This window comes from Megalobrama amblycephala, linkage group LG20 (genome assembly GCF_018812025.1).
Source record: "Megalobrama amblycephala isolate DHTTF-2021 linkage group LG20, ASM1881202v1, whole genome shotgun sequence".
NCBI classification, from domain to species: Eukaryota; Metazoa; Chordata; class Actinopteri; order Cypriniformes; family Xenocyprididae; genus Megalobrama; species Megalobrama amblycephala.
Genome location: NC_063063.1, coordinates 20140524 through 20153477, shown reverse-complemented (window position 1 = coordinate 20153477; position 12954 = coordinate 20140524). Strand labels below are relative to the sequence as shown.

The window sequence follows — 12954 nt, the reverse complement described above, 5'->3', positions numbered from 1 at the left end:
CCCCTATTTTTTTTCAGAAAAACCGGCCATATATTGCTGGTGTTATTTAAATACATTTCCATCTTTTTAATTCTGACAGCTCCTCAGCAAAGTATCTGGTTATACATTTTAGATTCGCTCCGGATAGAGTATGTCATCTGGGTACTGCCTTCATGAATACTGTGTATTCTCACATTTGACTCATTTGACATTTATGTTTGTAGTAAGGAATTATGCATTTTTAGTCTCAGTGCACAGCTCAAAAACCTGTCCCTCTTTCTGCTTTTATTCTGCATCATTCACATAACTCTGGTAGGAGTAAATCCAAAAAGACAACTGGCAGCAAAATACAGAAAACCAATCAGAGAATTTGCTGTACTTATTAATGTTTTATGCCAGGAGTCTGTGAGAGTACATGCCACATATTGTAACTTAAAGTTAAAATCTTTAGAATTAGATATATATTTTCTGAAGCTATTAAAAATAAAGATGCTTTTGGATATCAAATCTGCATTTATAAGTAATTTAAATGGATTTATGGTGGAATCTGTTACTTGGTATGAGAATAGCTCCTGAAAAGGAATGGCCTGAGAGCGAGTTTGACATTTGGCTTGAAGCTGTGTTCCATTCATAGACGAAAACAGCACATCAATGGCCCGTGTCTGACCATAAAGGAAATTTCCACTGGGCATGTTTTCTTCTCCCCAGGTCCCCATCTTAATGGCTATACAATCAATAGTGCATAGACAGAATGCTTTGGAGTTTAGATAACACAGTTTAAGGCAAAGAAATATACTACAACTTATCTGCTCTTTGATGATTCAGCCTAACACAACACAGTTCATCATAACCATGCATTTTAAAACTATAGAGCCAAATAAACAGGCTTTGGTGCCAAATAAAGTGTTTTAGCAGCCATGGTTTTACATTTAACCAATTGTTTTTTTGTTTTGTTTGATTTCTCTCTCCCCAAACAGAAAAACCAAAAATGTAATGCTCACCCCTGTTTTAAAATAACAGGTTTATTCCCCATTGAGGGTGGTGGAAGGTTAAAATATATTCCAACACTGATCACAAGGTGGCGCCTTTGATCACTGGCTAAGCGTGAAGCTGTATAGTTGAACATATGGGAAACGTTATTTGTAATGATTTAATAATGGAAAGAGCCACTAAATATTGATTTATCTAGGTCTCCATTGTGATAAATCATCTGATGAGACTCACTGCATAACCCATAATTATACTGAATACATATGGGAATCTGCTGACTAATCTGTTTATTCATTTTTAAAGATGCATTTAAAGATAGACATTTGTTATACATCTAAGCTCGAATAAAAATGGGAATATCTCTGATTAACTTAATATGAAATATGCATAACTACTTGTCTCTTTTCGAGACTGTCCTGGTTATGCAAGAATGGATTTGACCCGTTAGTCTTTCATAGAACCTGATGTCCTCAAACACAAATTCACCGTTCAAAACAGAAAACTTTGGATATGAAAATTATATGGATTTGTCCCCACATGTCCTTAAAAAGATCAAAAGTTCAAAAGGAGTTTTAGCCTAATGAATTTCTGAAGTAAAATTACAGTGCAAATATTTTCATATTTATGCTGTTTTCTGAACTTGATTCATTGCGAGTAATTAAATTCAAAATACTTGAAAAAAAACAACAACGAATTATTAATTTATTACCACAGGCTGAAATTTTTGATCTTGAATGTAGTAGCCTAATTAAACTAAAGTTATCAAAGGAATGTTTTACAGTGTGGTAAAATTAATTATTATTAACATAATAGGCCTTAGATTCTGATATTCATTTAGCTTTAATGTTTTTCATTGTGATATCGTTTCGGATGTAAAGAACAGACGTGCTTCTTCTTCAGGACGCAAACAACACAGTGTTCGAGGACTATACACGTGTTTATATCCATGACTGAATGCTTATATTTAAGCCTCCACATGCTATTGGACGGATTTGGAGTAGTAATAGGAAACTCGGACTCTGATTGGCTGTTGAGTGCTCTTGGAAGAACAGCTGCCTCTTAGACCATTATATACAGGGCAGTAGCCTACATGCATTATAAACATAGCTATTGATAAAACTGGATCTCTGCAGCTGCTATATCTGCTAAATCATCGAAATGAAGTTCGTCAGGTTTATAATGAAGAATGCTGCTTTGGCCAGTGTGCCTCATCACATCGAACACTTCTCCAAATTTTCACCTTCTCCACTTTCTATGAAACAGTTTCTCGATTTTGGTGAGTGCTCCTTCTGCTGTGTTGTTTGCTCGTGTATGCAATTGTATGTATTCCTAGATTGATAAGCTTCATTTATAGCCTGAGTAGCCTATAAACGCTGCAGAACAGTTTATCATATGGCACTTCATATCACCGGTATTATTATGCACTATATTATGTTCATGATTACGTGCATGACTATGTAGTTGCTCGTGCAATTTACAACTATCTGATGCAGAAATTATTTGGTATTGCTCTACCAGCTGTGTCGCTATGTCCGATTCTGGAACAAATTGTTCTTTTGATTCGGATCTTTTCAGTGAATCAGCTGACCCGGTTCAGAATCAGTCTGAATTTGTTTACCAAAATGACTGAACGATAAATTTGAAATTGAACTGAGCGGATAGTAAGATAATTTGGAGTAAAGCAAGGACTGATGGGCTAAAATTACTTTAAAAGAAAGCAAAAATGCTGAAACACACTTGAATTGTTTTTCGACGTGATCGTATTATTATTATTTTTTAATAAATAGCACACTCAAGCATCCATAAACCATAAAACATCCATATTAATACAATTTAATCGACGAAAAATGTAATAAACTGCTATATTTTCTAACGTAATGTTTTATTTAAACGTTTTAAAGTTCCTCAGAGGCAACGTGATGACGTGTGGCTCGATATATTTTCTGAACCGGTTCTTTGAAACGAACTATTCGAAAGAACCGATTCGCGGTTATGACTCGGAATTCCCATCACTGTTCATACGGGCTGACTGTTGCATCATTTAACTGCTGTTGGCTTTGCCTTGCACCACTGATGTTTATGCATCTATATTCTACTGTGTAGAAATAACTGCATTATTTATGAGCAACGTGCATACAACGTGACACTTGTGTAGTGTGTGTTTACCAGTTTGTCATACATATGTTGTATTTGTCCAGGTTCTACCAACGCATGCGAGAAAACATCTTTTGTTTTCCTGAGACAAGAGCTGCCCGTACGTCTGTCAAACATCATGAAAGAAATCAACTTGCTCCCTAAAAGATTACTTACCACTCCTTCTGTACAAATGGTTCAAAGCTGGTGAGTTATACAACATTTTACTGAATTTATAAACGGATCTACCAAGATTAGTGTTGTTGTTGAAACGACGAATTGTTTAAAAGGCGATTAAAGGCGTGTTATTTATCTTTAGTAGCCTATGATCCGTAATAACCGCGGTCTACTTGAAACAAGGCCAAATTCTAAACTTGTGTGACGTAGTGCACGTGAACTTTGTCCCATATCCCACTTCAGGGTGGGAGCAACACTTCTTCAAGGAGGGAGTCTGCTGTGAACTTTATCCCACTTTCACTACCTCGTGCTTTTACGCGTCATACTTCCCCTGGTTTTTCTTTTAGGAAGAGTGGAAACTTGGAAGCTTAGGCATGGCAAAAACAAAACAGTCTGCCATTATTATGCATGATATGCAACTGTTTAACGGTTGTTTTTCCACAGATACTTGGTCAATGTTTTAGTGAATTGTATTCGTTTAGTAGTGTAATACATTTATCGTCTGAAATCTCAGATTTGCCGTTCATATCAAATATAATTTACAAAATGAACTATATATATATGATGTTACAAAGAAGTTAGCAGAAGAGTCTCTGGACAAGCTAGTTTCCCAATGAATACAGTGCTCATGTACAGTTTCACTGTATTTTATCTCATTTATTGACATAAATTCAATTCATATTGCTTTTGTTTGTGTGCTAAGGTATATTCAGAGTTTGATGGAGGTCTTGGAATTCTTGGAGAAAAATCCAGATGACCAAAGCATATTAGAAGAGTAAGTAGAAATACAATCTAAATTTCATGAAAACATCTTCCCCCTGTTTCACAGACAAGGCTTAAGATAGTCCCAGACTAAAACTCATGTTTGAACAATTTTAACTGAAAGCCACTTGTACTGACATATCTTGAAATATGTCAGAGCCATTGTTTTGTCTCAAGATTCACACCAGTAATGTTTTTTTCTAAGGTACGTTTATAAAAGCCACTTAAATGTCCTAATTGAACTAAGGCCTAATCCTGGCTTAGTCTAAACCCTGTCTGTGAAACCGGGCCCTTATGTTTGACCTCAAAATCAAAAGAAAAACAAGAAATTATATTTAGATTTTTGCATTTTCCTACTAAAAATCTCATTAGTATAATGCGTCAGGATGTTTCATGTTAAGTTTTTTTAATTTGTTTTAATTATATTGAGAATTAAAGAGATTGTCATAAATTATTGTCATGAAAATGATGTTGCACATAAAAATTGGCTTTGTTGTACACTTCTTATTTCTTTCCCTTTGATTTTCAGGTCAAATATGCCCCAGACATGTTCTTCCTTGTTCATCGTGTATTTTAACACTCTTGACCCTGCACACAGGTTTGTGGATGCTCTGGTCAACATCCGAAACAGACACAATGATGTTGTACCCACTATGGCCCAAGGTGTGATTGAATATAAAGAAGTATTTGGTCAAGATCCGGTCACGAATCAGAATATTCAGTATTTCCTGGACCGTTTGTACTTGAGCCGGATATCCATCAGAATGCTCATCAACCAGCACAGTAAGCACAATATTCAGGTCAAATAATACCTCTGAGCATCATTGCTTCTTAAATTGCTTGTATTCATGTTGTTTTCTCTGATTTTTCAGCTCTTGTATTTGATGGTGCCACAAATCCAGTTCACCCCAATACCATTGGCAGTATAGACCCTCATTGTCAGGTGGCAGATGTTGTTAAAGGTATAGTGTGAAACATCTATCTGATAAAACCACAAACATGTAGAGTGGGTGTTTGTACCAAATATGCTTCTTAAAGGGTTAGTTCACCCAAAAAATTATTAGTTCACCCTCATGTCGTTCCAAACCTGTATGACTTTTGTTCATCTTCGAAATACAAATGAAGATGTCCCTCCATTGACAGTCCATGCAACTACCATTTTGTCGCATCAAAAAATTCATAAAGAGATGATAAAACTAATCCACATGTATCAAGTGTTTTAGTCCAAATTTTCTGAAGAGACATGATTGCTTTATATATTGAATAGATTATATTTAGGCATTTTATTCACATTGATCAGCGAACATAAACAGAAGCTCAACCGTACTTGATTGACGCACAAGAACAAACCTCATTGGTTCTTGTGGAAGCTCAAACGTGCTGCGTAATACGAAAATGATCCTCACTGATTCTCACACATCAAGCAAACATGCTTGAGCTTCCGTTTCCCACAACTGATGTGTGCGTTGATGAATTTTTATATGTGAATAAATGCAATCGAGTCTCTTCAGAAAATTTTGACTAAACAACTCAATTCATATGGATTAGTTTTACAATCTCCTTATAAACTTTTTGAAGCGTTAAAACTGTAGTCGCGTGGGATGTCAATAGAGGGACAGAGATATCTCAGATTTTATTAAAATATCTTCATTTGTGTTTTGAAGATGAACGAAAGTCTTACAAGTTTGGAACAACATGAGGGTGAGTAAATGATGACAGAATTTTCATTTGTGGGTAAACTAACCCTTTGAAATCAGTGACCCATTTGTTTAGTCAATACACATAGACTCTTATATGTTTCTAAAAAACTGTTATGTCAACACATGTTTCATGCAGATGCATATGAAAGTGCCAAGATGCTATGTGATCAGTACTACCTAAGCTCACCTGACCTGGTACTACAGGAACTCAACAGTAAGGACAGATCTTTATGTTCATGTTAAATAGCATGTAAAATCACTATCTATCTATCTATGAATAGATTGATATAGATATACATATAAATATATTGCTCAGTGCTTAGCTGTTATAATATGTTTTCGCAGCTATAGACAATATTGACACTGTGACTGTGTTCCTCCTTTTACAGCTAATAACAGGAGCCAGCCTATCAGCATAGTGTATGTGCCTTCCCATCTGTACCATATGCTATTTGAACTGTTCAAGGTGAGCTGTAGCCCATCTCTTATTCTGCCCTGAAACAATGCTGTTTACGTAAGATCTGAATGTTGTCATGACGATATGGTTTCTTCTTCAGAATGCAATGAGGGCAACCATTGAGAACCATAAAGAAGACAGTAATCTTCCACCCATTCAAGTTATGGTGGCCATAGGTGGAGAGGACCTCACTATCAAGGTGATTTTAATTTGAACGAGCAGCATTATCGCAATATGTTGTAAAGTTTTTTTTATTGTTAGACATTTTCATGGCAATTATGCACATTTTCCTCGATATGACCCATTCATTTAGTTGTTTTAAAATGATTTATTTTTCATTTTTTTTATTATTTTAATTCCCTTTTTTTTTTTTTTTTTTTACTTGGTTGTTAAACTCAGAAAAAGTTCATAGGATTTGTCAGTTCAATGCCACCTTATTGATTGTACTCTGATGTAACTAGAGCCATCGGTCATTTTCCCAACAGTCAAACACCTGCTGTTGCATAACGCAGTACATGAGAGCTCACTGGCTTTGTTTAGTTACCTTGACAATGCTGATTTAAGTCTTGTTCATGCTAACCAGTCATGATCAGGGGTTAAAGTCACGGCTAGTGACCGTCTGTCCCTAATTCACTCTCATTCTTTTTTTTCCACCTCTCCAGTTTTTATTCTAACAATGTCTTCTTTGTCTTTGTAGATGAGTGACCGAGGTGGTGGAGTTCCTTTCAGGAAGATGGAGAATCTCTTCAGCTACATGTACTCCACAGCACCAACACCCCAGATGGATGAGAAACAAAGGGCTCCCCTGGTGAGTCTTCACCGCATTATGCATTAAATACAAATAGAATCGCAAGATTTATAATTTAAAGTGTCCTCTTTCCAGAGTTATTATAGTTAAATAAAACTAAAACCAGAAAAAAACATTTTTGTTACATAAAATAAGCATTAACTGAAATGAAATTAAATAAATAACTTTTTATTTCAGCTAATTTCCAAGGCAACATTTCTCATTTTCTTTTAGTTTAACTTGATATACTAAAATAACTGAAACTAATGCTGAAATAAAAAATAATAAAAACTATACAGACATAATAATAAAAAAATGTATAAAAATTACAAAAACATCAAAATTAATAAAACATTAACTAAAATGAAAATAATAGCAGAAAATATAAAAATAAAACCAAAATATGAATAAAAACTATAACCCCCGGGTTCACAGACAATGCTCAAGCCTAGTCCCAGAGTAAAATGCATGTTTGAGCTGTTTTAACGGAAAACAACTTTAAAATATGTTAGTGCCATTATTTTATCTCAATATGCACACCAATAATGTTTTTTTCTAAGCTACTTAAATGTCCTAATTGAACTAATGCCTAATCCTGGTTTAATCTAAGCCCTGTATGTGAAACCAGGCCTAAAAGTATCTCAATGGAAAAATATCACTGCTTTTTTATAATATTAGCTGCCTTTTGTCTACAGGCTGGGTTTGGTTATGGGCTGCCCATTTCTCGACTCTATGCCAAGTACTTCCAGGGTGACCTCCAGCTCTATTCTATGGAGGGCCATGGTACTGATGCAGTCATTCACCTTAAGGTACATTTAAACCCTACATAAAGAGATAGTTCACCTAAAATTGAAAATTCTGTCAATATTCAGGTCATTATTTACATCATTCCATTATTTGTGAGGTTCCAAACCTGTATGATTTCATTTCTTCTACTGGACACAAAAGCTGTTTTAAAGAATGTTTCAACTGATTTTGTCCATGCAATGAAAATCAATGGGGTCCAATGCTGACAGTTTTGGAACAATACTAATGATAGATTTGGAATTACCCCTTTAAAGCATGTGTCAAACTCCACACCTGGAAGGCCACTGTCCTAAAGAGTTTAGCTCCAACCATCTCCAAAACACCTGCCTAGAAGTTTCTGGTGCTGCGTCAAAATCAAATACTTCCTACTGTATAGTATGTGAAAAAAACTATGTCAAAAGAAAAAAACAGTAGGCAAAAAGTACCTACTACTTTCGCAGAGATTCTGGAGTGCACATTTGATTGACACTTTACTATCCCATGAGGCCATGGGAGAGGATTTATGAATGGCAATGCAACTGACGCTGATAGGTCACGTGACAGTAACAGCATGGCGGATGTAGTACATCTGGAATTTCGTTCATACTACCCATATTCATACTATACAGAACATACTTTTTAATGGTCGCAAAGCAAGTAGTACCTACTCAGACAGTATGAGATTTCAGATGCACCGTAGTAATCCTGAAGACCTTGATTAGCAGGTTCAGTTGTCTAATTAAGGTTGGAGAACTGCCTTATAGATGAATGAACTAAATTAATAATTGATGATCTTTACAACTGAACTGAATCAACACTAAATTGACTTCAGCTAAACAAGCTTTTAGAGCTGCTTAACAGCTGTAGTGAACTCTTTGAAACAATCTGTATTGTATAAAGCGCTAAATAAATAAAGGTGACTTGACTTGACTTGGAGCTAAACTCTGAGTTTGACACCCCTGCTTAAAAATCTTGTTTAAACATGTTTTAAAAAACGCTCTGAACTTGTTGGAAATGTAAGTACTTAGAATATTTTGCATTGTGCTGTGTTCTAACAGATTACATCATGTTTTCCCCTCAGGCTTTGTCCACTGACTCAGTCGAGAGGCTCCCTGTGTTTAATAAGACAGCTCGACGAAACTATGAAGTCACGCAGGGGGCAGATGACTGGTGCGTTCCCAGTCGAGAGCCTCTGGACCTGGCCGTGTTCAGACTGGCCAAGTGAAATGAAGTATGAAGCCTCCAGGAAAGAAATAGGACAGTTCTCTGACCTACTGACATGAGTGAATGGGGAAGGACATGATGTCCACATGGCCGAGCCCTAACTCTCCACTCACTGTGAAGCCGCGTAGTCTCACAGCAATACCGTAGTTGTTGCATGCAATGGTTTTCCTCTGCATCACCACCATGACTATATCATATAATTTTTTTGGTTTGAGAAACTAGGCTGTCACAGTGTTACCTGCAGACCACACTAACTCATATGAAGTGGAACAAAGTGCCAAAATAATCTGCACCAAACTCCTCTTCCTTTTATTGGAAGACTGTCAAGTGGAAGTTCCAGTGAGGAGAAGTGATCCAGACTTTCAGTTAACTTTCCGAAGCCTGTGTTAGAGGACAAGGGCCATCTAGACTAGTTGTTGGAACCAGCAAGTAACAACAGGCACGTGCCAAGGAACCTTTAAAGCACATGAAATCAGAAATAAAGGGCCAAGATGGGGTGATAAAAATCCATATTCAACCCATGATGGATCATTTATGTAAGAGTGTACTGGACTGCATTAGTAATGCTGAAATCAAGGAATACTTGTAATTAAATGACTTTGATTGCTAATGGAGGGGTGTTCATACTCTGAGTGGCCAAAAGCTGACAGAAAGAGATCATTATAGAGGCCATAATTCTGACTTTATTAGTGTGTGGCCAAATATGTCAATGTGATCTCTGGTATTTTCTTCACACTTGAGTTTAAGGCACTAGAAGGGGATCATTGATGTAAATGGGTTTAAAACCAGTTAGAATGTACGAATAATCTCATTGATACAAACTTGAAACACTTACAGCTTATATGCACCAAGTATTTCAAACACAGTGTTTTGTTGTTGAATGTTGAAGCATTTTAGATACCTCATCGACTGAAGTTCAGACCTTTGATCAGTTGTTGCCGTTTTCAGATTTGTGGGCCTTTGGCCTCTAGTTCTCTGCGAATATTATACAGCTTGAAATCATAGCTTCTAATTTTAAGCCTACTCTTTTGAGAGCATGCCTACTGTATTAAATCAACCATCTGCTTTGAACTTGTACCCTATAACCTTACATGTAAGGACCATATTTTGTGTATTATGTTTTTGTCGTGTTTTTCCTGAAAATCTAAACTTTATTTTTGTAATATGTTTTCCATCTTAAGCAAATGATGTGTATAGAATTTAAATAAAAAAATGTCATTTATGTCAACATTTATGAGTCAACAAGAACTCTGAACTCTATTGATGGTTCTTTAGTGCAAGGCTGGATTATAGAGATGACAAAGATGATTGACAAGTGTATCGAGATACTACACATTGATCTATTGCCCAGTAAGGCAGAGGTTACATTTCATTGTAAACAACATGCCTTTTAAGGTCAGAAGTTACATGGAAAGTGAGATCATTGGTCACCAATGAGAGGCATGAATGGAACAAGTCTGGAAGAAACAATGAACTTAGCCAATTTGTAATACATTAAGGTCAGACGGGCAGTGATAGAACAAAATTAGTACTTGCTAAATGTGAAACCATCAGGATCATTTTGTGTCCATAGAGACTACTGTGTTCTTGATGGTTTAACCTTCTCAAGAACTGCTTGATAAACAAGTGCTCCTCTTACAATGTATCACATACCATAAAGCACATGCTATGAGGTAATCCATATAAGGTTAGACGGATAGCTTGTTTACGTACAGAAGCCTCTGGCATGTTTTAGACCTAGGTTAACAATAAATCAATGTGATAGCCTTTCTATTTACTTTTCATTTTTGAGCAATCATAGACAGCTTCTGCACATATTCAGTATGTTTGAATGATGTGTTTTTCATAGGACACATCTCCACACTCTCAGATAAAGTAGTAGCCTAACTTACTGAAAAAAGTGATACAACAGCTTGTCACTGAGACAGAAACCTTAAAAAGGAACTAATAGGTATTTTTTAGTCACTAAAGTTGACCTTTAAGTATGGAAGCCCATTTCTGCACCATAAAAAAATAATGAAATTTTTTAAAAATCATGCATTAGTAAAGCATACTTATGACAAAAAGTGGGACTCTAAATTGTGAGATAAAAAAAATAAAAAAATTATGAGATCTACAACTTTTTATCTCATTATTACTTTTTATCTCATAATTTAGATTTTTTTATGTCCTAATTATGATTTACCAAAGCATTTTTTTTTTCTTATGTGGCAGAAATGGGCTTCCATATTAAAAGGTTATAGTAAGTTCACCTAATCTGATGGCAGAAGGTCTGGACTCTATCATAGCTTTCACTGGCCAAAGACCACCCAAAAGTATGTTTGACATGTAATGCAACCAATCACAGTACGTTTTGTTCTGCATCATGTTTAGAGGCGTGAAAATGTAAAGTTGATGTCCCTAGTGTTATATGACGATGACAATTGTTGTTATTGTTTTTTTTTTCTGTTAAACATTTAATAAAAAAAAATAAAAAAATAAAAAAAAGTTGATGTCCCTAGTATAGAGTACCTCAGAGATTATGTGTTTTTTATGCAAAATCCTGAAGCGAGTTAGCATTTTAGGACTTCCGGTTCCATCGCCCTAAAGTCTTTTTTGAATGGGATTTTGCTAAATCTACTGAAATAAAATCTGTGGTTAACAAAGTCTCTAAATATTTTCACGTTTTGGTCTATAACATAAAACACACCAGTTATAACCCACTTGTGATTTTTAAACCTTTATTGTGTCTTAAAAACAGGGGTTGCTAACAAGTTGCTAAAAGGGACTACTTCCTTTGGCGGGGACTTTAGACGTCATCATGACAAACAGGACATTTGGACAGCATTTCTCATGAAAAAGTGGATAAGTATTTTTATATCTGACGACTTTAGGCTTCGAAATGTATAAATGTTGTGTTAACTTGTAAAGATTATATTGATAGACAAAACGTGTAAGTATCATAACCCTTTGTTAAATACAGAGCTTATTTTCCAAATGTGATTTTCCAAAAGTCTATGGGAAAAATGCATAGGCTTTCAATCGAGGGAACCCGTGTGCCGCCAACTTCCGGGTTGTCCTACAAAAACACATCATCTCTGAGGCACTCTATAACAGACCAGCGTGCATCTAATAAATTATTACTTATTCAAGAATGTTGTGCAAGTTTACTGCAACAATGGAGCTGCAAACTTCACATACTTTTGAAAATCCAGCGTTTAGTTGATCCTGGTATAAGTGTTCATACAGTCGTAAACATGATGGCATTCTTCTTTCGCGAGGGGATTTAGCATCACGGCATTTGTTTCCGGGCAGACTATTAAAGAACTCGAGACACACGTCTCCTGGACATCCTGTAGAATCCAACCAACTAGATGTTGACTTCTAAAATCCTGAAGTGTTTCCAGTTAAGTGTGTCATATGCATCAGACGTTCAACCAATGGTCCGTAGCGTGACATCTGATGCTGAGACTAGCCTATAGTTGACCTAAAAATAAAAATGTCATAATTTAAGGCCTGCTTACAACAAGGATAACTATAATGATAACTATAACTATGCCACAGAGGAATGATATTGTTGGAATCAGTTTTATTTTTTTTCTTGTTTGTTTTCCAGCTATGAACAATCAAAACAGCCAACCAGAATGCACTCGACTTTAAAGAGCTCTAAATAATACACTAACGCCCTGTTTCACAGAAAAGGCTTAAAGTCGTCATGAAATCAAAATCGACTTCCTAGAGGAGGAGCTCTAAATTAAAACTTAACTTTCAGTTAAAACAGTTCAAACATGCATTTTAGTCTAGGACTAGGCTTAAGCCTTGTCTGTGAAACCGGGGGAAAATGTCCTAATTTAACTAAGGCCTGGCTTATTATAAGCCTGTCTATGAAACTAAAATCTAAAACTTGAATATAATAAACAGAAAGTTATAGTCTGTTGGTGTAGACACTAATATTGTCACGGTTCATGAATCCGCTGTCT

At 35.8% G+C, this 12954-nt stretch overlaps 1 protein-coding gene across 1 annotated transcript; it reads left to right on the top strand.

Moving 5' to 3' along the window:
- Positions 1–2036: 2036 nt before the first annotated feature.
- Positions 2037–10225, top strand: pdk2a (pyruvate dehydrogenase kinase 2a). Its single transcript, XM_048170575.1, has 11 exons — positions 2037–2245; positions 3168–3309; positions 3983–4054; positions 4640–4824; positions 4914–5003; positions 5878–5955; positions 6131–6207; positions 6299–6397; positions 6896–7006; positions 7681–7794; positions 8853–10225. Exons 1-11 carry the CDS (start codon positions 2128–2130, stop codon positions 8994–8996), a joined length of 1230 nt encoding a protein of 409 aa, XP_048026532.1. The 5' UTR covers positions 2037–2127; the 3' UTR covers positions 8997–10225.
- Positions 10226–12954: the final 2729 nt, after the last annotated feature.

What these genes read in the sequence shown, in the direction of transcription:
- pdk2a (XM_048170575.1), top strand. Translation starts at nt 2,128, where the DNA reads ATGAAGTTCGTCAGGTTTATAATGAAGAATGCTGCTTTGGCCAGTGTG. An exon ending in GGTACTACAGGAACTCAACA is followed by an intron (nt 5,956 to 6,130) that starts GTAAGGACAGAT and finishes CTCCTTTTACAG; the next exon opens with CTAATAACAGGAGCCAGCCT. An exon ending in AGAAACAAAGGGCTCCCCTG is followed by an intron (nt 7,007 to 7,680) that starts GTGAGTCTTCAC and finishes TTTTGTCTACAG; the next exon opens with GCTGGGTTTGGTTATGGGCT.